The sequence below is a fragment of the Mytilus trossulus genome, chromosome 3 (assembly GCF_036588685.1).
Source record: "Mytilus trossulus isolate FHL-02 chromosome 3, PNRI_Mtr1.1.1.hap1, whole genome shotgun sequence".
Lineage (NCBI taxonomy): Eukaryota > Metazoa > Mollusca > Bivalvia > Mytilida > Mytilidae > Mytilus > Mytilus trossulus.
The window spans coordinates 4504433-4532151 of NC_086375.1; the positions used below are offsets into that span (position 1 = coordinate 4504433).

Consider the following 27719-nt stretch of genomic DNA (forward strand, 5'->3'; position numbering starts at 1 on the left):
TCGTTGTAAATTTTAATTTATATTTGATCATTTGTATTACTATTATTTCTTACGTGATTATCATGATTATTTTGCAAATGTTTTAAGTCTAAATAATAAATATTGAAATTTATTTATTCTGCATATTCTATGGTTAAATGAAGAAAAGTATAGTTTTTGGTATTGATTGTTGAGCTTATAATATAAGTGTTTTCAAAACTTTTTTGTTTGAACTCAAATAAAATACATGTTCTGTAGCTAACATATTATGGATTTTAATTTTCACTTAGAAATTTGTTATTTGCAAACATAGAATTTTTCTGTGGTGGCAATCACCACTTTGATATTTTTTTATAAGTATTATAAAGAAGATTTAAAGGTACGAAAAAATGTATATTTTCAAGATGAAACCAATTTACCCCTCTTTTTAAAAACGTACAATACTATAGGTTTTATCAGATTAGACAGAAGTACTGATTTTAGTATTTAAATTAAATATTTTATTTTAAAAAAACCCATCAGATATGTGATCCAATTACAGACTGTATATTAAACAAATAAACTGACTAAACAAACAAATCTTATCAGGATACAATGTTTACTTATGATGTATAAATGACAAATAACTCATGATTTTAACAAATAAATTTATCAGTTATCATGTACATGTAGTACATTGTATTATCAAAGTAGAAATATTGTATTTTTTTCTATAAATGCATATGTACAGGTACATTGTACTAAATATTAACAGGTACATTTTTCCTATAAAGTATGAATATAAAATGTGCAGTATCATAGGTAATTAAGGACAACCAGACTAAATTTTTATCTTTAAATTAAGCAGTAATGCTTAAATTCAACCTAAATATTTAGAAATTTGACACATTGTATATTTGATTTACTATAGCCATTGACAAATGATTGAACAAATATATGTTCAAAAAGATTGTGATTTTTACATAATTTATTAAAGATTATTAATTTTGTTTGATTTCTATTATTTTCATTCACCAATTTTGACAATGTTTGTATAAGGTGTCAAGCTGCTGTTGGAGACCTAGTATGGAAACTGATGATATAAATGAATCATAAGTAAAGAGCAGAAGTAGAATTTTTGTGACATTGTCCCCTACACCATTCTGAGCATCTATTGTCTGTACATGTATCTGTCTGTTCTTCCTTGTAAGTCCTCTCAATTCATGCAAGATATTTATGAAATTTATATCAAAGGTTTATAATTTTGTCAGCAATGTCTTGGACAAATTCTGAAAATCAGTTCCAAGCAACTATTTTTACAGGAGATTCTGACCAGATTTTTCAATGGTCACTAACTTTAACAATCAAATGAAAGACAGAAAATAATTTGCATAGCATGGTCAATACAGGACTACTACCACAGGAATCAACAGCGGTTTGTTAAATGAAGAAAATAAAAACACCATTTACATCTTTAACATAGAGGTTCTATAAAGTCTTATCTTAACATTTAATTGAAATCTGAAGTCAACTAATATCAACTTCTCAGGAAAAATTGACCATCCACAATTTGGCTCTTCTGTTTTTACCCTGTTTTATTTTCAATGATCTTATATATTTATATCATGGCTCTCTTTATTTTAAAAGTCCTGAATACCTGCCAAAACATTAGTATTAATCATACTTCTATAAAACAGATTTGAAACCAAAAAATAATTAAAAAGAAAAGACATCCACAGGTCAAAGACACCAAAACAGACATCCACCAATCAAAGACACCAAAACCATAACAGACATCCACAGGTCAAAGACACCAAAACCAAAACAGACATCCACCAATCAAAGACACCAAAACCAAAACAGACATCCACAGGTCAAAGACACCAAAACCAAAACAGACATCCACAGGTCAAAGACACCAAAACCAAAACAGACATCCACAGGTCAAAGACACCAAAACCAAAACAGACATCCACCAATCAAAGACACCAAAACCATAACAGACATCCACAGGTCAAAGACACCAAAACCAAAACAGACATCCACAGGTCAAAGACACCAAAACCAAAACAGACATCCACAGGTCAAAGACACCAAAACCAAATCAGACATCCACAGGTCAAAGACACCAAAACCAAAACAGACATCCACCGGTCAAAGACACCAAAACCAAAACAGACATCCACCAATCAAAGACACCAAAACCATAACAGACATCCACAGGTCAAAGACACCAAAACCAAAACAGACATCCACAGGTCAAAGACACCAAAACCAAATCAGACATCCACAGGTCAAAGACACCAAAACCAAAACAGACATCCACAGGTCAAAGACACCAAAACCAAAACAGACATCCACCAATCAAAGACACCAAAACCATAACAGACATCCACAGGTCAAAGACACCAAAACCAAAACAGACATCCACAGGTCAAAGACACCAAAACCAAAACAGACATCCACCAATCAAAGACACCAAAACCAAAACAGACATCCACAGGTCAAAGACACCAAAACCAAAACAGACATCCACAGGTCAAAGACACCAAAACCAAATCAGACATCCACAGGTCAAAGACACCAAAACCAAAACAGACATCCACAGGTCAAAGACACCAAAACCAAAACAGACATCCACCAATCAAAGACACCAAAACCATAACAGACATCCACAGGTCAAAGACACCAAAACCAAAACAGACATCCACAGGTCAAAGACACCAAAACCAAAACAGACATCCACAGGTCAAAGACACCAAAACCAAAACAGACATCCACCAATCAAAGACACCAAAACCATAACAGACATCCACAGGTCAAAGACACCAAAACCAAAACAGACATCCACAGGTCAAAGACACCAAAACCAAATCAGACATCCACAGGTCAAAGACACCAAAACCAAAACAGACATCCACCGGTCAAAGACACCAAAACCAAAACAGACATCCACCAATCAAAGACACCAAAACCAAAACAGACATCCACCGGTCAAAGACACCAAAACCAAAACAGACATCCACAGGTCAAAGACACCAAAACCAAAACAGACATCCACCGGTCAAAGACACCAAAACCAAAACAGACATCCACAGGTCAAAGACACCAAAACCATTACAGACATCCACCGGTCAAAGACACCAAAACCAAAACAGACATCCACAGGTCAAAGACACCAAAACCAAAACAGACATCCACAGTTCAAAGACACCAAAACCAAAACAGACATCCACAGGTTAAAGACACTAAAACCAAAACAGACATCCACCGGTCAAAGAAACCAAAATCAAAACAGACATCCATAGACAGACATTCACAGGCCAAAGACACAAAATTCAGAACAGACAGCCACAGGCCAAAGACACAAAAATCAAAACAGACATCCACAGGTCAAAGATACCAAAATCAGAACAGACATCCACAGGCCAAAACACCAAAATCAGAACAGACATGCACAGGACAAAGACACCAAAATCTGAACAGACATTCACAGGCCAAATAACCCAAATCAAAACAGATATTTACAGGTCAAAGACAACAAATTCAGAACAGACATCCACAGGCCAAAAACACCAAAATCAGAACAGACATGCACAGACCAAAGACACCAAAATCTGAACAGAGATCCATAGGCCAAATTACCAAAATCAGAACAGACATGCACTGGTCAAAGACACTAAAATCAGAATGTGTATTCATAAGTCAAAGACACAATAGACATTCCAAGGTCAAAGACACCAAAGTCAGAATAGACATCCACAGGCCAAAGACTGTTTTAATATTAGTGTCTTTGACATGTGGATGTGTTCTAATTTTGGCATCTTTGACATATTGATATCTGTTTTTATTTTGGTGTCTTTGACAGGTGAATGTCTGTTCTTATTTTGGTTTCTTTGACAGGTGGATGTCTGTTCTTGTTTTTATGTCTTTGAAAGATGGATGTCTGTTCTTATTTTGGTTTCTTTGACAGGTGGATGTCTGTTCTTATTTTGGTTTCTTTGACAGGTGGATGTCTGTTCTTATTTTGATGTCTTTGACAGGTAGATATCTGTTCTTATTTTGATGTCTTTGACAGTTAGATATCTGTTCTTTTTTTGGTGTCTTTGACAGGTGGATATCTGTTCTTATTTTGTTGTCTTTAACAGAAGGTTGTCTGTTCTTATTTGGGTATTTGACAGGTAGATGTCTTCTTATTTTGGTTTCTTTGACAGATGGATATCTGTTCTTATTTTGATGTCTTTGACAGGTGGATATCTGTTCTTATTTTGATGTCTTTGACAGGTGGATGTCTGTTCTTATTTTGTTTTCTGTGACAGGTGGATATCTGTTCTTATTTTGGTGTCTTTGACAGGTGGATGTCTGTTCTTATTTTGTTGTCCATGACAGGTGGATGTCTGTTCTTGTTTTGTTGTCTTTGACAGTTGGATATCTGTTCTTATTTTGATGTCTTTGACAAGTGGATGTCTGTTCTTATTTTGATGTCTTGGATAGGTGAATATCTGTTCTTATTTTGATGTCTTTGACAGGTGGATGTCTGTTCTTATTTTGTTTTCTTTGACAGGAGGATGTCTGTTTCATTTTGATATCTTTGACAGGTGGATGTCTGTTCTTATTTTGATGTCTTTGACAGGTAGATGTCTGTTCTTATTTTGATGTCTTTGACAGGTAGATGTCTGTTTTTATTTTGATGTCTTTGACAAGTGGATGTCTGTTTTTATTTTGATGTCTTTGACAGGTGGATGTCTGTTCTTATTTTGATGTCTTTGACAGGTGGATATCTCTTCTTGTTTTGCTGATCTTGACAGGTAGATGTCTGTTCTTATTTTGATGTCTTTGACAGGTGGATGTCTGTTCTTATTTAGATGTCTTTGAAAGGAGGATGTCTGTTCTTGTTTTGCTGACTTTGACAGGTGGATATCTGTTTTTATTTTGGTGTTTTTGGCAGGTGGATATCTGTTCTCATTTTGGTGTCTTTGACAGGTAGATTTCGTTCTTGTCTTGGTATTTTTGACAGATGAATACCTGTTCTTATTTTAGTGTCTTTGACCAGTGGAAGTCTGTTCTTATTTTGATGTCATTGACAGGTGGATGTCTGTTTTTACTTTGTTGCCTTTACAGGTGGATATTTGTTCTTATTTTTCGTTGACAGGTGGATATCTGTTCTTGTTTTGATGTCTTTGAAAGGTGGATGTCTGTTTTCATTTTGATATCTTTGACAGGTGGATGTCTGTTCTTATTTTGATGTCTTTGACAGGTGGATGTCTGTTCCTGTTTTTGTGTCTTTGACAGGTGGATGTCTGTGTTTATTTTGGTGTCTTTGACAGGTGGATGTCTGTTCTTATTTTGGTGTCTTTGACATGTGGATGTCTGTTCTTATGTTGGTGTATTTGACAGGTGGATATCTGTTCTTGTTTGTGTGTCTTTGACAGGAGGATGTCTGTTCTTATTTTGGTGTATTTGACAGATGGATATCTGTTCTTATTTTGGTGTATTTGACAGGTGGATGTCTGTTCTTATTTTGGTGTATTTTAAAGGTGGATGTCTGTTCCTTTTTTTTGGTGTCTTTAACAGGTGGATGTCTGTTCTTATTTTGGTGTATTTGACAGATGGATATCTAATCTTTTTTTGGTTTATTTAACATGTGGATGTCTGTTCTTATTTGTGTGTCTTTGACAGGTGGATGTCTGTTCTTTTTTTGTGTGTCTTTGACATGTGGATGTCTGTTCTTTTTTTGTGTGTCTTTGACAGGTGGGTGTCTGTTCTCATTTTGGTGTCTTCAACAGGTGGATGTCTGTTCTTATTTTGGTGTCTTTGACAGGTGGATATCTGTTCTTATTTTGGTGTCTTTGACAGGTGGATATCTGTTCTCATTTTGATGTCTTTGACAGGTAGATATCTGTTCTTATTTTGATGTCTTTGACAAGTGGATATCTGTTTTTATTTTGATGTCTTTGACAGGTGGATGTCTGTTCTTATTTTGATGTCTTTGACAGGTGGATGTCTGTTCTTATTTTGATGTCTTTGACAGGCAGATGTCTGTTCTTATTTTGATGTCTTTGACAGGCAGATATCTGTTCTTATTTTGGTATTTTTGGCAGGTGGATATCTGTTCTCATTTTGGTGTCTTTGACAGGTAGATTTCGTTCTTGTCTTGGTATTTTTGACAGATGAATACCTGTTCTTATTTTAGTGTCTTTGACCAGTGGAAGTCTGTTCTTATTTTGATGTCATTGACAGGTGGATGTCTGTTTTTACTTTGTTGCCTTTACAGGTGGATATTTGTTCTTATTTTTCGTTGACAGGTGGATATCTGTTCTTGTTTTGATGTCTTTGAAAGGTGGATGTCTGTTTTCATTTTGATATCTTTGACAGGTGGATGTCTGTTCTTATTTTGATGTCTTTGACAGGTGGATGTCTGTTCCTGTTTTTGTGTCTTTGACAGGTGGATGTCTGTGTTTATTTTGGTGTCTTTGACAGGTGGATGTCTGTTCTTATTTTGGTGTCTTTGACATGTGGATGTCTGTTCTTATGTTGGTGTATTTGACAGGTGGATATCTGTTCTTGTTTGTGTGTCTTTGACAGGAGGATGTCTGTTCTTATTTTGGTGTATTTGACAGATGGATATCTGTTCTTATTTTGGTGTATTTGACAGGTGGATGTCTGTTCTTATTTTGGTGTATTTTAAAGGTGGATGTCTGTTCCTTTTTTTTGGTGTCTTTAACAGGTGGATATTTGTTCTTATTTTTCGTTGACAGGTGGATATCTGTTCTTGTTTTGATGTCTTTGAAAGGTGGATGTCTGTTTTCATTTTGATATCTTTGACAGGTGGATGTCTGTTCTTATTTTGATGTCTTTGACAGGTGGATGTCTGTTCCTGTTTTTGTGTCTTTGACAGGTGGATGTCTGTGTTTATTTTGGTGTCTTTGACAGGTGGATGTCTGTTCTTATTTTGGTGTCTTTGACATGTGGATGTCTGTTCTTATGTTGGTGTATTTGACAGGTGGATATCTGTTCTTGTTTGTGTGTCTTTGACAGGAGGATGTCTGTTCTTATTTTGGTGTATTTGACAGATGGATATCTGTTCTTATTTTGGTGTATTTGACAGGTGGATGTCTGTTCTTATTTTGGTGTATTTTAAAGGTGGATGTCTGTTCCTTTTTTTTGGTGTCTTTAACAGGTGGATGTCTGTTCTTATTTTGGTGTATTTGACAGATGGATATCTAATCTTTTTTTGGTTTATTTAACATGTGGATGTCTGTTCTTATTTGTGTGTCTTTGACAGGTGGATGTCTGTTCTTTTTTTGTGTGTCTTTGACATGTGGATGTCTGTTCTTATTTTGATGTCTTTGACAAGTGGAAATCTGTTCTTATTTTGATGTCTTTGACAGGTGAATGTCTGTTCTTATTTTTGTGTCTTTAACATATTGATGTCTGTTCTTATTTTGGTGTCTTTGACAGGTGGATATCTGTTCTCATTTTGGTGTCTTTGACAGGTAGATATCTGTTCTTATTTTGATGTCTTTGACAAGTGGATATCTGTTTTTATTTTGATGTCTTTGACAGGTGGATGTCTGTTCTTATTTTGATGTCTTTGACAGGTGGATGTCTGTTCTTATTTTGATGTCTTTGACAGGCAGATGTCTGTTCTTATTTTGATGTCTTTGACAGGCAGATATCTGTTCTTATTTTTGTGTCTTCAACATATTGATGTCTGTTCTTATTTTTGTGTCTTCACAGGTGGATGTCTGTTCTTATTTTGTTGTCTTTGACATATTGATATCTGTTCTTATTTTAATGCCCTTGACAGAAGGATATCTGTTCATATTTTGGTGTATTTTACAGGTGCATGTCTGTTTATATTTTGATGTCTTTGACAGGTGGATATCTGTTCTTATTTTGATGTCTTTGACAGGTGGATATCTGTTCTTATTTTGATGTCTTTGACCGGTGGATGTCTGTTCTTGTTTTTGTGTCTATGACAGGTGGATATCTGTTCTTATTTTGATGTCTTTAACAGGTGAATGTCTGTTCTTATTTTTGTGTCTTTAACATATTGATGTCTGTTCTTATTTTGGTGTCTTTGACAAGTGGATGTCTGTTCTTATTTTGATGTCTTTGAAAGGAGGATGTCTGTTGTTATTTTAATGTCTTTGACCGGTGAATATCTATTCTTATTTTGATGTCTTGGACAGGTGGATATCTGTTCTTATTTTGTTGTGTTTGACAGTTGGATATCTGTTCTTATTTTGATGTCTTGGACAGGTGGAAATCTGTTCTTATTTTGTTGTGTTTGACAGGCGATATCTGTTCTTATTTTAATGTCTTGGACAGGTAGATATCTGTTCTTATTTTGTTGTCTTTGACAGGTGGATATCTGTTCTTGTTTTTATGCGTTGACAGGTGGATATCTGTTCTTATTTTGATGTCTTTGTTAGGTGAATATCTGTTCTTATTTTTGTGTCTTTGACAGGTGGATATCTGTTCTTATTTTGATGTCTTTGACAGGTGAATGTCTGTTCTTATTTTTGTGTCTTTAACATATTGATGTCTGTTTTTATTTTGGTGTCTTTCACAAGTGGATATCTGTTCTTATTTTGATGTCTTTGAAAGGAGGATGTCTGTTCTTATTTTGGTGTCTTTGACAGGTGGATATCTGCTCTTATTTTTATGTCTTTGATAGGTGGATATCTATTCTCATTTTGATGTCTTGGACAGGTGGATATCTGTTCTTATTTTGTTGTCTTTGACAGATGGATATCTGTTCTTATTTTGATGTCTTGGACAGGTGGATGTCTGTTCTTATTTTGTTGTGTTTGACAGGTGATATCTGTTCTTATTTTGATGTCTTTGACAGGTGGATATCTGTTCTTATTTTGATGTCTTTGACAGGTGAATGTCTGTTCTTATTTTAATGTCTTTGACAGGTGATATCTGTTCTTATTTTGATGTCTTTGACAGTTGGATATCTGTTCTTATTTTGATGTCTTGGACAGGTGGATATCTGTTCTTATGTTGTTGTCTTTGACAGGTGGATATCTGTTCTTGTTTTTATGCGTTGACAGGTGGATATCTGTTCTTATTTTGATGTCTTTGTTAGGTGAATATCTGTTCTTATTTTTGTGTCTTTGACAGGTGGATATCTGTTCTTGTTTTGATGTCTTTGACAGGTGGATGTCTGTTCTTGTTTTGATGTCTTGGACTGGTTGATATCTGTTCTTGTTTTGATGTCTTTGTTAGGTGAATATCTGTTTTTATTTTTGTGTCTTTGACAAGTGGATGTCTGTTCTTATTTTGTTGTCTTTGACAGGTGGATGTCTGTACTTATTTTGGTGTCTTTGACAGGTGGATGTCTGTTCTTATTTTGGTGTCTTTGACAGGTGGATGTCTGTTCTTATTTTGGTGTCTTTGACAGGTGGATGTCTGTTCTTATTTTGGTGTCTTTGACAGGTGGATGTCTGTTCTTATATTGTTGTCTTTGACAGGTGGATATCTGCTCTTATTTTGGTGTCTTTGACAGGTGGATGTCTGTTCTTATTTTGGTGTCTTTGACAGGTGGATGTCTGTTCTTATTTTGGTGTCTTTGACAGGTGGATATCTGTTCTTATTTTGTTGTCTTTGACAGGTGGATATCTGTACTTATTTTGTTGTCTTTGATAGGTGGATGTCTGTTCTTATTTTGTTGTCTTTGATAGGTGGATGTCTATTCTTATTTTGGTGTCTTTGACAGGTGGATATCTGTTCTTATTTTGGTGTCTTTGACAGGTGGATATCTGTTCTTATTTTGGTGTCTTTGACAGGTGGATGTCTGTTCTTATTTTGTTGTCTTTGACAGGTGGATGTCTGTTCTTATTTTGATGTTTTTGACCGGTGTATGTCTGTTCTTATTTTGGTGTCTTTGGCAGGTGGATGTCTGTTCTTATCTTGATGTCTTTGAAAGGTGGATGTCTGTACTTATTTTGTTGTCCTTGACCTGTTGATGTCTGTTCTTATTTTGGTGTCTTTGACAGGTGGATATCTATTCTTATTTTGTTGTCTTTGACAGGTGGATGTCTGTACTTATTTTGTTGTCGTTGACCTGTTGATGTCTGTTCTTATTTTGTTGTCTTTGGCAGGTTGAATTCCTTCTGTTGTTGGTGTCTTTGACAGGTGGATGTCTGTTCATATCTTGATGTCTTTGACAGGTGGATGTCTGTACTTATTTTGTTGTCATTGACCTGTTGATGTCTGTTTTTATTTTGGTGTCTTTGACAGGTGGATATCTATTCTTATTTTGTTGTCTTTGACAGGTGGATGTCTGTTCTTATTTTGTTGTCTTTGACAGGTGGATGTCTGTTCTTATTTTGGTGTCTTTGACAGGTGGATGTCTGTTCTTATTTTGGTGTCTTTGACAGGTGGACATCTGTTCTTATTTTGGTGTCTTTGACAGGTGGATGACTGTTCTTATTTTGATGTCTTTGACAGGTGGATATCTGTTCTTATTTTGATGTTTTTGACCGGTGGATGTCTGGTCTTATTTTGGTGTCTTTGAAACATCCACATGCCTATGACACTAAAATCAAAACAGACATCTTGTTCTGACTTTTGTGTCTTTGACCTGAGAAAGTCTGTTTTGATTTTAGTTCTTGTTTTGTTGTTTGTTTGGCCTGTGGGTATCCCTGACCTGTGGATATTGTTCTTACTTTGGGGTCTTTGACCAGTTGATGTCCAATTTTTGAGTATTTTTTTAAACTAGCAATTTTGTCATAGTTGCTACATTGACCATTGATCTTTACACAAGCATTTGATGTTTTGTTCAAACCAACAAAATCCATGTCAATTGTTACCCAATTTAAATATAATAAATACATAGAAGGTTCCCTGTAAACAAATCATAAACTTTATTTGTCTCCACCGTTGAATGCAGCAACAGCCTATATATAACTCACATCTATGACTTTGTTGCGACGAGACAAAAAAAAATCAAATATGTAGCTTGTAGCATAGATTTATTAATGATACTGTCTTGGACAATTATGACAAAACATTTATGATATGATAATAGCAATGAGCTCAGCCCACGTTATGTTACAATGTTACATAAGCAAATAGTAAACTAATATTTTGTACATAAATTTTATAATAATTACATTGAAGAAAAATATCCATACACAACAAAGTTATATATCCTTTAACAATTCAGGTATATTTGTGAATAAAAAAAAAATAGGAATCAAAATAATTAATGTGTTGTTCAGTCCCTCATTACTAGTTTGTCAACATTGGAATTCTTGGATAATTAACACATCAAAATTAAGGTGAAAAAAAGATACTCAGTGTGCTTCTCGTACATCTAATAAAAATTAAAGAACCTTAATGAGCACGCTCACATACCCCACGTCCCCACATTGTCATTGGAGAAATTAAATAAGTGTAAGAAAAAAAAATTGTATAAGAAAAATTAATTTCCTGCCAATATGCACATCTACATAGTATGTCCTTATTATCTACAAAATTTCATGAAATTCTGTTGTGTGGATTCAGAGGAGTTGAGATGACAAACTATTGCAGAAGTACATTGAAGCAAATAAGTTCAAAGGGGCGTAACTCCTAGAAAAAAAAAATGAATCGCAATTTTCCATTGATATGCACAACTACATAGTATGTCCTTATTATCTAAAAAGGTTTCGTGAAATTCTGTTGTGTGGTTTGAGAAGAGTTGCGATGACAAACTGTTGCAGTAGTACATTGAAGCAAATTAGTTCAATGGGGCGTAACTCCTAGAAAAAAAATTGAATCGCAATTTCCCGTCGATATGCACAACTACATAGTATGTCCTTATTATCTGAAAAGGTTTCGTGAAATTCTGTTGTGTGGTTTGAAAGGAGTTGCGATGACAAGAAACAGGACTGACGGACAGACTGACGGACAGACTGATGGACTGACGGACTAACTGACGGACGGGTCAAAAACATTATACCCTCCGCAACTCGTTGTGTGGGGTATAATAAATTTCTATGCGTTTTTCATGAAAATAAATGACCTTGAGGTAAATAGATGTGAAACATTACCAAACAAGAATGTGTCCATGGTACACGGATGCCCCATCAGCACTGTCATTTTTCTATGTTCAATCTTCCATGAAATTGGGGTCAAAACTCTAATTCTGCATAAATGCATAAATATATCTTTGGACGAGAAACAAAAAAAAAAATATTTCATAAATGATTTTAACTATGATTTACATACATAAAAAAAATCTTAGGTATTTAAAGAAACAAAGTCATCTCAATACATGAATTAACCAATGAACAGTGACAAACAAAAATTAAAGAATTCATTGTTCAAAATAATGACGATGAAACAAATATGTCATCAATAAATTTCTTTTAATGGTACACAATTCCACACTTCATTTATATAAACAACCAATCAAAACACTTCATTTATTCAAACAACCAATCAAAACATTTCATTTAATCAAACAACCAATCATAGCACACTCTAGATATGATCTTATTTCACATTTATTATAATGATAGCACTATATACCAAAAACATTTAAAGCTTTCACACATATAGCCTGCTATAAATATGAAATGGAAGACTTTCATGAGCTATAATTATATAAGATACAATAAATTAAATATCTTTTTACACCTCTACAAAATTCTTGATGTCTTAATGAATAACTATTTGGAATTAATCTTCATTAACAATAGCCTTTCTAAAAATAAATTGTTAAATTATGTTCTATGAAAACAAAACTATTTGTTCAAATCTCTGGTAAAATTGTATATATAATGATATAAGAATCAGATAAGTTTGATATAAAAAATAGTTTTACCATTTTCTTTTCATGCCGTTTTAATTTTTTTTGCGCAAAAATCTTGTTTTGAATATCAGCATGACTGGAAATTGCATATTACAAAATGTATGCATAGCTTGATTGAAAAGCATGCAAAATACTTCCCCTAGCGAAACAATTTAGTGCTTTCTATAGGATTTTTATTAATTGCCCAATCTTATAGTACAAAAATGCTCTTTTTTATCACAGATTCTATTTCTTCCCTGCAATGTGAGATAACACTGTTAAAAATCATTTAAATGACATCTAATATCAACTTTACAAAACTTTAATGCCAAGTGTTAGACAGAAGTAATAGAGATCTGCAACTCTGTAGGAAAAGATGGTCAATTTCAGAGTTAGCGATAATACAAATAATGAATAACTAAAAGGGGGAGGTAATGGCAAAAAGACTCTCAAAAACCAAAAGACATTCAAAAACAGACACCACCACTGTCCAATGATATGTGATAACAGGACAAGACAAGTCTGAACTTCACAGCAAACCAAAGACTGATCAAAAGACAAACCCCATCAGAAAACAAAGAAGGCCATCAAGAAACAAAACATTTTTACTTGTTTTTTTCTGAATACTGTGAATTCACTCATTTTCGTGGGTATCAATTTTCGTGGATTATGGAAAACGTACATATTTGAGGATACTTAATTTCGTAAAATTTGCCAAAGATTACATACAAGTCTACAGGAAATTTCTCACGAAATCAGAGAAAATTGGTATCCAACAAATACTAATAATAACACATTACTTTAACAAGTTACATACATTGTATCATTGTGACAGAAAACAACAACTTCATTCTTAATAACAGCACCTAAATCATATGTACATAAATCCTAAGTATGACAGTCTGTTTTTTACAATAGTTAATACCAATCTATAAATACTTATGTACATTTATATATATAGTTTTTTTAATTTATATTTACACATTTATATAAAAATATTTTTACATATCACAGATATTGATTTTGTTCTGATTACATTTAGAACTACATGTAATAAATTTAATTATAAGGGTTTAAGAAAAAAACAAAGAATGCTACACAGACATTGCACAACTTTTGATCTGAACCCACTTTGCTAAAATGAAAACAGGAAAATAATGCAAGAAACTAGTTCAAAGAAGACATGAATATAAATGGTGTTCTATTAATGCCTGACAAATAAGCAACAGTAAACTGACACTGCATGCCCAGTAAAAACTTTATTGCCCAACATGTGTTTTAAAGTAAATGACCATTTTCAACAAAAAATTGCTTAATTACAAAATTATCATTGTTTGCATTGTAAAATTATTGAACTTGCATCAGATAATGGATTAACTTTAGTTATATTGCAAGACATGCATTGCATTTGAAATTCTCAGATCCAGACATCCTAGCATTTACATTTGTCAGGAGGTGATGAAATCCGGATTCCTCTAGATTTTTCATCTATTTGAAGGGGATAACTGATTATTTATATTGCCAATTATTTTTTAACCAGAGGTTATAGTATGTTAAAAAATCAAAATGGAGATAGTATATAGTGTCTTTAACAGTATTAAAAGAGTAAAATTACTATATTCAACTGGTTATGATATATATCAATTAAATTAATTTGCAATAAGTCTATGGAAAATCTAGAGGAATCTTATCCGCATCACCTATCAACATTGTTTACATAACAAAAATGCTAATCATTGATTGGTCAGTTACATGTTGTGATGTCACTGCAGATCTGAGAATTATCAACTACTGGGTGAATGCTTGAGAAAATATTAACCAGAATGCACTAATATCAACTAACTTAACTTCTGTTTATGAAAGCTCGAGAAAATATTACCCAGAATGCACTAATAACAACTAACCTAAACTTCTGTTTATGAAAGCTTGAGAAAATATTACCCAGAATGCACTTATAACAACTAACCTAAACTTCTGTTTATGAAAGCTTAAGAAAATATTACCCAGAATGCAATAATATCAACTAACTTAACTTCTGTTTATGAAAGCTTGAGAAAATATTACCCAGAATGCACTAATAACAACTAACCTAAACTTCTGTTTATGAAAGCTTGAGAAAATATTACCCAGAATGCACTAATATCAACTAACCTAAACTTCTTTCCATTCTCAATTTTATTCTGTGTAATCAAAAGATGACAATAGCTATCAATGGTATACAAATAATGATCTACTGTGTAGTCTTTAACCTGTATAATTCCCAAAATTTGTCTTTAACGTAATCCTTGGTTTAACAGGTACACTGGTAGCCTTTAGGTCATGTGAATTAGATTTAGATAAAGCCATATTTTTAGCTGTCTGACTGAGTTTTATAGCACTTTCAAGTTTTGATTTAAGAATGGATTGTCCTGCCATTATTGTACGGAATTCCGTTGGATATTGTGGTCCTATTTTCATCAATCGTTGTAATGAATCTTCATGGAGTGTTCCCCTAGCTGTAGATGCACTGTCAAAATCATCCAATAGAAATGAAACAAGAATAGGAATAAATATAGTCAGCACTGTTAATTCTGAAATAAAAAAAAAATCTTTTATGTTTCACAAGAATCTTTAATTATGATTGGCTGACAACAGTGTAAGGAATTAGTATTTTATTTCTCAATGAAATATTTATGACTGCATGTGCTTCCCATGAGAAGGTTACAACAATGCATTGGAAAACAAACTAAAAATGTGCTTCGGTAAACTCTTTAACATCCTAATAAAATCATACTAAGAAGCATTTATTAATTTTAATTTTTAAATAAATTAAAAATAGAATTCTACATCTCAATGGTTTGATATGGTATCAAATGAAAAAACCCAACTTAATTTATTTGACTACACTATTGAATGCAATTTTTACTGTTTCTCTTTTATCCTAACATATTCATCAGTAATACCTATGTTCAAACATATGAAAGTAATCAATAAACAATACAAAACTGTTTGCTAAGTAAAATATGGTCTGACGTATTCAACAACTGTTCAATCACGTCAATAGTTTACAAATTTCGAGTTAAAATAGATTTTACACTATAAGGATTGTAAACTTACTAAGAATGATTTTTTTTTTAAAACAAATTTCAAATTTCTGATAAAGAGGCCAATGAGCAATATAAGGTGAGAGTAAGAAGAAATTTAATAGGTCATTGGTTAATTTAAGGATATTGGTCTTTTTGATCAAAGAAAGAATGTTGGTAGTGGCAAGATATTGAAAGTCACTTCCTGACCTCCCCCTCCACTGTAATGGAATAGTCCTCTGAAGTAAGTGAGAAATTATTGACTTACTTTTATCATCATCAGCTAATGGCACTAATGATTCAAACGCACCCAATGATGCTATTACAATATTTAATTCATCGTCCACTTACTTTTATCATCATTAGCTAATGGCACTAATGATTCGAACGCACCCAATGATGTTATAACAATATTTAATTCATCGTCCACTTACTTTTATCATCATTAGCTAATGGCACTAATGATTCGAACGCACCCAATGATGCTATAACAATATTTAATTCGTCATCCACAACTGCTACATTGTCTTTAACACGTAACAAATATTCTGCTAACTTTGGAGCGAAACCTTTAATGAAGCCACCAGCACGCTCTTTACCTAAATGTTGTATTATTGAAGTAAACATCTGGATACTTTTTAGTTGAATCTAAAAATAAAAAGAATTGTCAGTGAACAAGAAGTATATCAATGTAAAGATTTTCTACGTTTTCTGTACATTTTACATAATTGTTGCAAACAAATAGTTATCATCAAAATAAATCACTAGAAGTAGAATCAATATAATTAATGTTATTAATTCGTATATTTTAACAAATTTGATTCGTTTAGAGATAGTCACATGTTAAACTATATTTTCGAAGGAAGAGAGAAAACGGTGGATAGCAAAAAGCATATTGACCTGCAAAAAGCATATCACACGGTTATTTTTAGAATATCTAAAAACCGATATACTTTGTGACGTCATGTAATGAATTTCAAGATATTGTTTAATGTTTTATAACAGATGATATCTGTCATCGATTATTTGACAAAAAAAATTTAAATACGTAAGATGTAAAAAAAAAAAAAAAAAGTTAATGAAATAACAACTAATATGTGGTTGTTACTGTCAAGGAGACAATGTAATATCTATAAAATTCCAATAATCCTAAATGACGATTTTGATACAAATATGGTCGGAAATTAATAATATAACAAATATAGCCTTTGTATGAGGTCAATACAGGATATATCGACCCAAAGAAGTATATCGACCTCGGACTTCGTCCTCAGTCAATATACTTCTTTCAGGTCAATATATCCTTGTATCCTCATACAAAGGCTGTATTTGTATAGTACATCCACATGAGTCTTACTTTTGATAAAACAAGATGATAGGGGTATTTCATAAGACTAAAATTTACTTGTTTTGCTAATTGTTGAAGGCTGCATAATGACCTATAGTTGGTAGTATTTATGTCATTTGGACTCTGGTAGAGATTTGTCTCATTACAATTGATGCAGAATTATATTTAAAACTGCAAGTCCAATATAATGATTCCTAATTTACCTGACATAGATGAGAAGAATAAGTATGCATACCTCATATATATGTGAGGCCCAGGTGTTTAGAAACATATCCAGACATTGATTCCTGATATCCATACAGTCAACAATTTCTGGAGGTGCATATAATAAAAATATTGTAACAGTTCCTAATAAAGTCACATCATCCATGGCAGGTTTCTCTTCAGCTGTAAAAGATGAAAAATAGGGTTAGAATTTTTTAGCCATTATTTTAAACCAAAACCAATAACAACTGCAGTACTGTGGGTTCATTTATTTTCGTGGGTATCAATTTTCGTGGATTACTGAAAACTTACATATTCATGGATATTTGATTTCGTGGTTTTGCCACTCTCTGTACACAATGCCTATTGAAAATATGATATTTGTTGAACATCTGAATTCGTGGTTTACCAGTACCAACGAAACCCACGAAAATTGGTATCCAACGAATAATAATGAATCCACAGTATACAAGATAGAAGATTACAGTACATACATGTAAATCATGAAATGAGTTGTTATATCAAAACAATAAGTTTACTTTTAGTATTTTATTCTCTTCAAGAAATTACGGTAAAGCTAAGTTCTAAAATCAATAACAAACAATAAACACATAAATCTTCTTTTATCTGTGTGGGGAAAAAAAATGTCACACAAAAGAAAGAACAGTTTTTGCCATTGATCTTCATGCCTTTCTGTATTCTCTCATTTTAATTTGTGGGATTTTCCTCGCTGTATTCAAGACCCATTGATGGCTTTTGGCTATTATCTGCTCTGTAGTTGGGTTGTAGTTTCTTTGACACATTCCCCATTTAAACTCTCAATTTTATTATTTGAATCAGCTACCTATTTTGTTAAGCCACATCAATTTTATAATTCAAAAGATATTCAATAAATAATTGAAAGGTGAAAACAGATTTAAGTGAATATAGTTTATACTAAAAAATTTCCCCCCTCAGAAACAGACAATGGAGGATGCAAAATCTTGATCAAAGTGAGGTAAAACAAGAATGTGTCCTCAGTACACAAATGCCCCACTCACACTATCATTTTCTATGTTCAGTGGACCGTGAAATTGGCATAAAAACTGTAATTTTGCATTAAAATTAATAAGATCATATCATAGGGAACATGTGCACTAAGTTTGAATGGATTGGACATCAACTTCATCAAAACTACCTCGACCAAAAACTTTAACCTGAAGCGGGACAGATGGATGGACAGACAAATGAACAGACAGAGGAACGAACGGACCCACAGACCGGAAAACAAAATGCCCCTCTACTATATTAGGAGGGACATTAAATATGTATAAGAAATAGACTTACTTTGGTTAGCACTATTGAGAACAGTTTTGAGAGCACTCTGTAACAACTGTGACCATCGTCCAGAGATAGTATCGTCAGAGAGGAATGATGAGGTACAAAGTGATTTCAGCGTGCATAAACATGAGCTAACAACAGCAGGTGATTTCCTCTCGGCAGACTTGGAAGACATTTCTCTTAACACACCCGTAATCAAATACAAAACTGTAGGTAGGACATTGGTACTACCTGAAATAATAAAAACAGATAGTAAGAAAGTAGTTTAAAAAAATCATACATACCTTTTTATAAAATTCTTTCTTCTTCTATCTGTTATCATATGATTTCTACAGTGCGAGCAACAATAGTTAGTCAAGAGTAGGGTTTTTTAAGAAATGAAAGTGTATCATTACTTTTGCATTTTAAAACAATAAATTTCTGTGCTGATGGGTCAATGAGTACCTTTTTAATTAGCTGCATACTATAGATTCATTATTATTTGTGCATTTTGTAGGTATAGGTCAACCACAAATTCAAGCTTTCAATGAACTAAAATCTTCATATGAGCTTGAAAGCAAACTTCCATAAACCATGAAACCAAGTATCCAGGAAAATTGAACTTTTTCTAATCCACAAAAATTGGTACTAAAGAAATGAAATTATCCACTGTAATGATAAAAGCTGTAACTTAAAGACTAGTTATGTATCCTGTATTACTTACCTGCAGGTGAACACAGACTGGGCAGATCTCCTAGTACAGACACTACAGCAGCCATCAGTTGACAACACTCGTCTGACAAACGTCGTGCAGGAGCCTGGAAACCAGTTGTGGGAGCTGAGGGGTTCAATACAGGGATATGTTTTGATATGACACACATACAGGCCTCTAATGCAGCAAAGACAAGAGATTTTCCTTGTTCTATTTCCCCTGATTCCCCTCCTTCTCCAACTGTAACATTACTATCTGTGGTATCCATGGACTCTGTACTACTCTCGGTACTCACAGGAGATTCTTTCTCTAAAAACATACAATTAAATAATGACAAAATATTTAAAACCTTCTTAGAGGAGTTATTTCCCTTTGATTATTACAAAATTTCTCTGATTAATGCATAAAATTCGTTTTTAAAAAAAGCAAGTTTTCTGCAATGATTTTAAAAATTGGAAATTATTTTTTAAATACTCACTGTTCCGTAATAAGAATGGTGAAACATTTTCATTTATTAGAATCAATTGCTTTTTCATTTCAAGTATGCCATGTTGGTTGATTGTCAGGAGAGATCTTATAAAGTGTTGATATTACTTATCAACTATATACTATTTAAATGGAGGTGGCCAAGTAAAGAGGGATTGCCAAAATCCCCATAAAACCAATATACTTCCTTTGTCATACATCAATTAATGAACACAACAAACTTCCCTTCCTCCTGTCCACCATTAATTTAAATGAGATAGCCTTTATTACGAGTCTGGGACATTGTACTGTACCTTTATTAAAGATTTTCTGTGAGTCTAAGAAATCTGTGTAACTAAGGATAACTTGTTTTACTACATCAGCAGCTACTAAATGAAGTTGTAGATTTTCTCTTGTTAGGAATGTTCTGTAAACAAACAAATAAAACAATTTATAAATAAATATTAATCAGAGCTTTTTAATTTGTTTTAAGGAAAGCAGTTTATCATTTGTCTGATCATTTTATAGCTTGAAGAAAGACAATTCATGAAACATTTGATGGCTTCGATTGACAAAAGACTAATACCTGGTCTGGAAAAGATTTATAACATGATAAAAGTCTGTAGATAAAATATACTTTGTTTAAACATCAATTTTTCAAATATTGCAGTATAATCAGACTCACCTATGCATCACAGTTAGAATTTCTACAGATAATACCGGATCTTCAGCGATGTATTTACGTGGCCAATCAGAGACAACCATTGCATGTAATCCTTTTAACAAGGACATAAAATTCAGTTCAGGTATAATAGTTGTATGATTGGTTAAAGCTTCCATTGTTACACCTGTAAATATTATTTATTTATAATTTATTCATCTTTCATCAATATATATTTTCATCAACAAAAATATCTTTTTATTGTACATTCTTCTGTATACTTTTTGTTATTATCAAGTGTAAAAAGGTGATAGTGCAAACTAGTGTAATGCTGTTTATGTACCTGTAGAATGTCACAAACTAGAGCTATCATAGCCTCTGTTTAATTGATTCACAGCCCCTAAGTGTTTATTTCATTTTCTTCACAAATACAATTAAGATTTACATGTTAAACAGATATCAGTCTACCGTCTATTGGTGAAGACCATGTGTATCTTTTGCATTTTTGGTGTCTCAAATTAGTTGTCTCTTTGAAGAATGCTTTTACTCATATACATTATAAAGCCCACATAACCAACTTCTCCAAGTGCCTCTCATGCATGCATAAAACTTGTTCTGGAATAGCTCTGGTATATAATGACAACTATGTCCCCAAAACAACAATATTGTTTTTACCTAAGAGTAAGAAAAATCTTTCTTTATTCACATCATTCATGTTAGCTGGAACATTGTTCTCATTGCCATCATCTTTATCTTTATTTGTAAATTCTGTCTCTTTTAGCCATATGGTTAATGCATGTAGTATAGAAGGCCAACATTGTTTATAATGCTGCTTAGCCGACTCTATTGTATCTGGATGATAGAATGTTCCACCTTCTGATGGCAACTGACTCGAGTATTCTACAACAAAATAATTCATACATGAGAAATGAAAAAGAAAAATATTTTCAAAAGGGGGTGGTTACTTTTTGTTTAGATGTACAAAATGATTTTTAAAGATTCTTTTTCAAGCATAATTGAAGATATATATAAATATAATTTGGATAACTTCAGTAAGGTTATCTAAAGCTACTTACCCATAAATGTTGAGATTGTGAATTTATTTTTAACCATTTATCTATCATTTCACACCTTATACCATGTGTGACTAGATTCTTTCTTTGACATATTCCAATTGACTTTATTATCTTTCTTTCTTTTTTTTAGCAAAAATAAATTTTCCACAGTTTCTGCATTGTGTGTATCATTAATTCATAAAATGAAATTTTGATAAATATAATATTTGTAAATTGTATATAAAACGGGGACGTAATAATAAAATATATGAATTCTATCCAGAAGCAGATGACACTAAAACACCTGCAAACTTACCCGAGGGAAGTGAGAGATAGCCATAATCCCTGAGAGCCCCATACCAATTCTGACTAAGGGTAGGTAACTCTGGTTTGACAAGAGATAATAAACTTTCTCTAGAGTTGTCACTATATTCATCGTCAAACTTAGATTTATTATTTACTCCTTTTTCATTCTCTTTATCTCTTTCAACAGCTACAATGTAAACCTGTAAAAAAAAATAGAATTCATTGAGATTGATATATACATCAAAACACTACCTTACATGACAAAACAAAAAGAAATCTTCAATTCCACATACTATCCTCATCAATAGATTTTTGTTTGGTTTATAGGTGTTTTACTTTCAGAAATTTAGCTATACCATGGCAATCTGGGTTTTTGTTGGTGGAAGCCAAGTTATCCGATGAGACCCACTGATTTTGGTAGAAAAACTGGTTATCCTTGCCATTTAAGATCAGTATTACACAGTGCGGCGATAGCGGCCTTTTTACACACAACCTCAGATGACAGACTTGTGATCAACAGACAATATAGACCATTTGGCCACCAACAATTGTCTTCAATAATAGATTGCAATAGTAGAGACTAACTAAATCTGAAAGACATTACAATACAATTTGCCATTTAGACAACAAGTTCTATACTATGTAGTACATACTCAAAATATCAAGTGGATTTATTTAAACATTGCAGTACTTTATCTTCTGTACAAATACACATTACACATGTATGACGTTAATTATTAACATATATGTGTGGGTATAAAACTTAATACTAACCTCTGCCCAAGCTCGTAATACTGCTAGTTTTTCCATTGTGACTGCACTTTCGTTGTATATTTGTGACTGTGATTTTCCTGAGTTAAGTTTTGCTAATGAGGATACAAGTAGTTGATGAACTCTGCGTAAATCATTTAAATCCCTGGCAACACCACTTCCAATCCATGTACTACATACATTACAAGCTGCTGCAGTCACATCCGAGGGTGTGTCTTGAGAGAAAGCTGGTCGCAATGCTGCACTAACCTATGAAATGAGAATATATCATAGATCTCTACTTTAAATTTTAAATGTAATACACATATTAAACAGTAAAACAAGTAGTGTGGATTCATTATAATTCATGAAGGTACCAATTTTCCTAAAATTGGAGAGTATAGAGCAACAGATTTTTTGTTATAAGTACAAAAATGTATTCAAAGTAGTATGTATATTTTTATTGGCTTGTACACAGTACTTTGAAAATCCATGTAAACAAAATTTCATGACAACACAATTCTTCTCAGATCAAAAACACCATTTCCTAAAGAAATACAGTACTTTATACCAAAAGGAGTAAAAATGGTGATCTTTCATGCAATCTGAAGCAATTATCAAGAGCAAATAACAAATGAATATATCCCCATAATATCAACTTAAAAACATACCTGTGCTTGAAACTGTTCTAAGATCACATGACCTGGAAATTCTGGTTCTGGTACCTTAGCAAACTTCATAATAACATCCTGAAATAGAATATAAGGTTTTCAAAATTACTATTCATACATAGGGAAAACCTTAAACTTGTAGTATAAAAATAAAATTGAGGATGGAAATTAGGAATATGTCAAAGAGACAACAACCCGATCATAGAGCAGACAACTGCCGAACACAACCAATAGGTCTTCAATAACCTGCCATGGGTTTTAATATGCCTCTATCTTTTATTATAACTGTTACAGACACACAAATTATATATTCATCAACTCCTTTTTTTCAAATTTACAATAGAAAACAAAAAATAACTTTTCTGAAACAAGAATGTGTCCACAGTACACGGATACCCCACTTGCACTATCATTTTCTATGTTTAGTGGACCGTGAAATTGGAATTAATTCTGTAATATGGCATTAAAATTAGAATGACGTTATCAAAGGAAACATGTATACTAAGTTTCTATACTAAGTTTCAAGTTGATTTGGACATCAACTTCATCAAAAACTACCCTGACCAAAAACTTTAACCTGAAGCGGGACAGATGGACAAACGAACGGACGCACAGACCAGAAAGCAAAATGCCCCTCTACTATCGTAGGTGGGGCATAAAAATATGATCTGCCTTTGTTTATTTGTTAGGGCATCTATACACGTTATCGCTATTTGTCCTTCATTACTGGAAATCACACCGGTTCCCGTAAAAATTTTTACATCATAAAACAAACTATCTGACGCCATAATGGAAAAGTAATTGTAGTGTGCGTCAAAAGTTCAAGCAACCGGGTCAGCCGGGATTAGTGATAAGGTGTATTGCTTTTTAAATGTGATAAAGTGAATGCCTGCACAGAATTAATTCACAGATGCATGTGCTATTTACATGTACACCATTACAGTACCAAAATTACAGGTGACAGTAGATATAACTAAATTACAGTTCTCTAATGATACAAATATTATTTGTGAAGTAAAATTCTATCATTACTTTATATCAGGATATAAAGGTCTGTCATTATGTGAATTTTAGGAATTTAATTTAAGATTACCTGTAAAGCAGAGAGTCCAGCAAGTCTAAGTTGGTTGCTGTCTGAGGTAGCTGCTATGAAGGCCATCCTGACCAATTCTGACAGATGTAACACTAAGTAATTCACTAAAATTATACATACATCACTAATAAGTACAAGGTTATTTCAATTTTACATTCTTTTTATGCTTTTTTGAAACAAGATTTTTGTGTTTTTATCCTCATTTTCTAAAAATTAACGAAGGCTGTTTATTTTCTCTTTGAATTGTTTTAAATTTGTTATTTCGGGGCTTTTTATAGCTATGTAGATGTAATTTTCTACCTCAATTGGACTGTTGTGAAAAGTTGTCTTACTAGCAATCAGGCTACATCTTTTTTATAAGTAAGTATATGTATAAAACGACTTTTAACTTAGTTTATACCTTGACCAGTTGTATTCTTGAGGTTCCTTGCTTTTTCCAGATCAAAATGTGTATCATCTACTTCACAGGCTGTTACAATCATTCTTAAACATTCAGTAGCAAACACTCGAGTCGGCCATCTACAAGTAAATATAAAGAAGTAATGATAATAATTTCAATAATTGAAGAGTAGGTAATAGGTAGGTAATGTTGGTTTTTTTTAGCCTGTACAGGGTTCATACTACTACATACTAGAAGTGACTTCTCTTTCTTAATCTGGCAGTGTAGAAAATCCAAGTGGTTAAGATAACAAAAAAGTACTTTACTATTAAAATCTGAACCAACCTTGGAGCTACAGTAGGGTGAGTTACATCAGCTTCTAAAGCAGTAAATGTTTCATTGTCATCTTCATCTTCAGAATCTTTATCATCTAAATCATTATCTCCATCCTGTAAACTACTGGTTGTGTCTGGAAAAAATAAACAAAAATATTTTATCTTATTTTATTTGTGGTTTAACGCCACTTTTAAGCACTGCATTAAGGCTTTTGCGTCACAGCCAGGTTTTATTGGTGGAGGAAGCCAGAGTGCTCTGAGAAAATCACTGACCTTCGAAAATAAATGAAGTTTTATCTTATAAAAACACATTTTTTTTCTCACAAAATGGATTGATAGTTCCTTATTCTTTGAGTGTTTCACATGTGTCTAATTTTTGCACAGCATCATTTAAACTGCCAATTATTAATTCAAAACTGTGAAACACAAAAATTAGATATTTGGGTTTTTATGTTTTGAGTGTGTTTGAGATAATGACACCCTCTATTATTGAAGACTGCAGGCTTCCCTGTATATTTTTTTTCTTTATTTTTGTCATTGGAATGCTGTCTCATTGATACACATAGAACTTTTTTCTATTAATTTAATTTTTATTTGAACCAGACATTCCAAAACTTATTAGTACCAAGAAATTAAGTTTTCCTCTTGATCACATTCCTTCACATACCTGTTGATGCTGAGAGGACGTCTTTAAGAAGTTTGAGCCATCGAGTGAGATTACGGGTGGCCAGTGCTTGTAATAAGCTATCAATGGTGTCCTGTACGTCTGATATCAGTTTACCATCCGTCTCTGTATCCATCATCCCAAATAACGACCCCTCTAATCCCGTGTCAGTAATAAAGGAATCAGGTTGTCCTTCCTTCCCTTCACTGACGGCTAGAGTTAGGGCCTGCTCACTGACCTCCCCAGCCTCTCTTGTCACCAGCTGACGTAAACAGCCCACAGCAGCTCTTCGTAACAATAAATGACCACTGGCTAAATTCTCCTGTAAATAGAATAAAAACATTACAACATGTGTTTCTCTAGAAACTTATTAATTTTTCTTTCCTTGTTTTTGGTGGGTAAAGTGTTGCTCAATTGTAAATCGTGCATTGTGTATGAGTTTCATTAAATTTGGATGAAAAAAAAATAATGACCGATAGAAGAATATTAAAATGTAACATTTGATGCCCCAATTTCGTAGGTTCAAATTTAAAACATTTAAATTGACAATGGCCAACTTCTGACTTATTTTCAAATTTGATTTCAGTAACAATAACTTACACAAAGCTGAGGAATTAATGATGTCAGATTGACGTGACGGGGAGCGAACATATGTAATTGTTGTAGACATGTGATGGCCTCAGCGTTGACTAAAGAGTCCTGATGGCACTGCATAATAGCACAGCACACCATACAGTATAATCTGGCTGTGGCTATTGAACCACTGTTTCCTACAATGAAAATAATTTTATATTATCACTATAAATAGATTCATTAAAAGTAAGCAGTGACTTAATTGTAAAAGGTTTAATTACTCTAGATTAAAACTATTTTACAATAATTATACAGTGGAATGAACATTTCTCCATATACACATTTGCTGTAATTAGTTTGACTCACAGTTAAATCATACCATTGTTCAGATGAATCTGTGACGTGTGTTGGTAAAATACAGTAAATTCATAATTTTTCCACGAAAAAAACAATATTTGTGAAGTCTGTTGGTTTGGGTAAACCACAAATTTAAATGTTCACAATGTGAAAATATTCTATAGGTTTGAATCAACACTTAAGCAAAACTACAAATTCAAATATCAATGAAAATATATTTTTCCTCAATCCACAAAAATTAGAATCAGCAGAAATATATGAGCCCTCATTAATCTTATTTCCCTAATGTTTACCTTGTAATTCAGGTCCTAATGATGTTATGAGTGCAGACAAACATTTCCCCAGGCATTGATGAACATCTACTGTAGAGGGAGGCACTGTCAGTAATAACTGTAACACTAAGGTCAAGGTAGGCTCCACGTAACTACGGAACATAGGACCTCCTGAATCAGCTATTAGTCCTAAAGCATGTAATGACCAAACCTGGAAAATATGAAAAGGGAGATATTTAAAACAGTCAGTTATTACACCAAAAGGAAGGTCTTATATAAAGATTGCATTTTGTAACATGAAAAACAAATTTTTAGTTATTCTTTTCTATAAAACAAAAGGTAAATTTGTACATGAAACACATATGATACCCTCACTTGCATATAACATTATTAAGGGGGCATATCTACAGAATGGTACTCAAATCTCAACTTGATTCCATAAGTTTTATAACATTTTGTTGAAGTAAACTAAAGTTAGAGAAGGATAACCATTTTTTGGACAACAGTACATATGTAGGGAAAGAGGTAAACCTTAATGTCCCCTCTCGTAAAAATCTAATGATCTGAAGACCATTTCCAACTATTCTTATTCAGCAATTTTTTAATGCAACTTGGCACAGACCTTTTTAAACTAGAGGCTCCAAAGAGCCTGTGTCGCTCACCTTGGTCTATGTGAATATTAAACAAAGGAAGCAGATGGATTCATGACAAAATTGTGTTTTGGTGATGGTGATGTGTTTGTAAATCTTACTTTACTAGTCT

The 27719-nt window shown here is 33.0% G+C and overlaps 2 protein-coding genes across 2 annotated transcripts in view; one reads left to right on the top strand and one right to left on the bottom strand.

The window, feature by feature from the left end:
* The first annotated feature begins 764 nt into the window (after window positions 1-764).
* On the top strand, window positions 765-3463 carry LOC134709894 (protein SON-like). Its single transcript, XM_063570021.1, has 3 exons — window positions 765-780; window positions 1683-2566; window positions 2627-3463. The coding sequence occupies exons 1-3, from the start codon at window positions 765-767 to the stop codon at window positions 3461-3463; spliced, it is 1737 nt and encodes a 578-aa protein (XP_063426091.1).
* Window positions 3464-14313: 10850 nt separating this feature from the next.
* Window positions 14314-27719, bottom strand: part of LOC134710023 (HEAT repeat-containing protein 5B-like) — a 51311-nt gene continuing 37905 nt past the window's right edge. Inside the window, exons 22-38 of the mRNA XM_063570169.1 lie at window positions 26979-27168; window positions 26356-26525; window positions 25759-26077; window positions 25102-25225; window positions 24778-24896; window positions 24378-24481; window positions 23285-23362; window positions 22638-22883; window positions 21874-22063; window positions 21178-21402; window positions 20527-20689; window positions 20156-20268; window positions 19389-19685; window positions 18692-18916; window positions 17397-17548; window positions 16248-16461; window positions 14314-15321 (exon numbers count right to left, since the gene is read on the bottom strand). Of these exons, the coding sequence (XP_063426239.1) occupies window positions 14996-15321; window positions 16248-16461; window positions 17397-17548; window positions 18692-18916; window positions 19389-19685; window positions 20156-20268; window positions 20527-20689; window positions 21178-21402; window positions 21874-22063; window positions 22638-22883; window positions 23285-23362; window positions 24378-24481; window positions 24778-24896; window positions 25102-25225; window positions 25759-26077; window positions 26356-26525; window positions 26979-27168 (3255 nt within the window). The 3' untranslated portion in view covers window positions 14314-14995. The remainder of the gene's footprint in view (window positions 15322-16247; window positions 16462-17396; window positions 17549-18691; window positions 18917-19388; window positions 19686-20155; window positions 20269-20526; window positions 20690-21177; window positions 21403-21873; window positions 22064-22637; window positions 22884-23284; window positions 23363-24377; window positions 24482-24777; window positions 24897-25101; window positions 25226-25758; window positions 26078-26355; window positions 26526-26978; window positions 27169-27719) is intronic.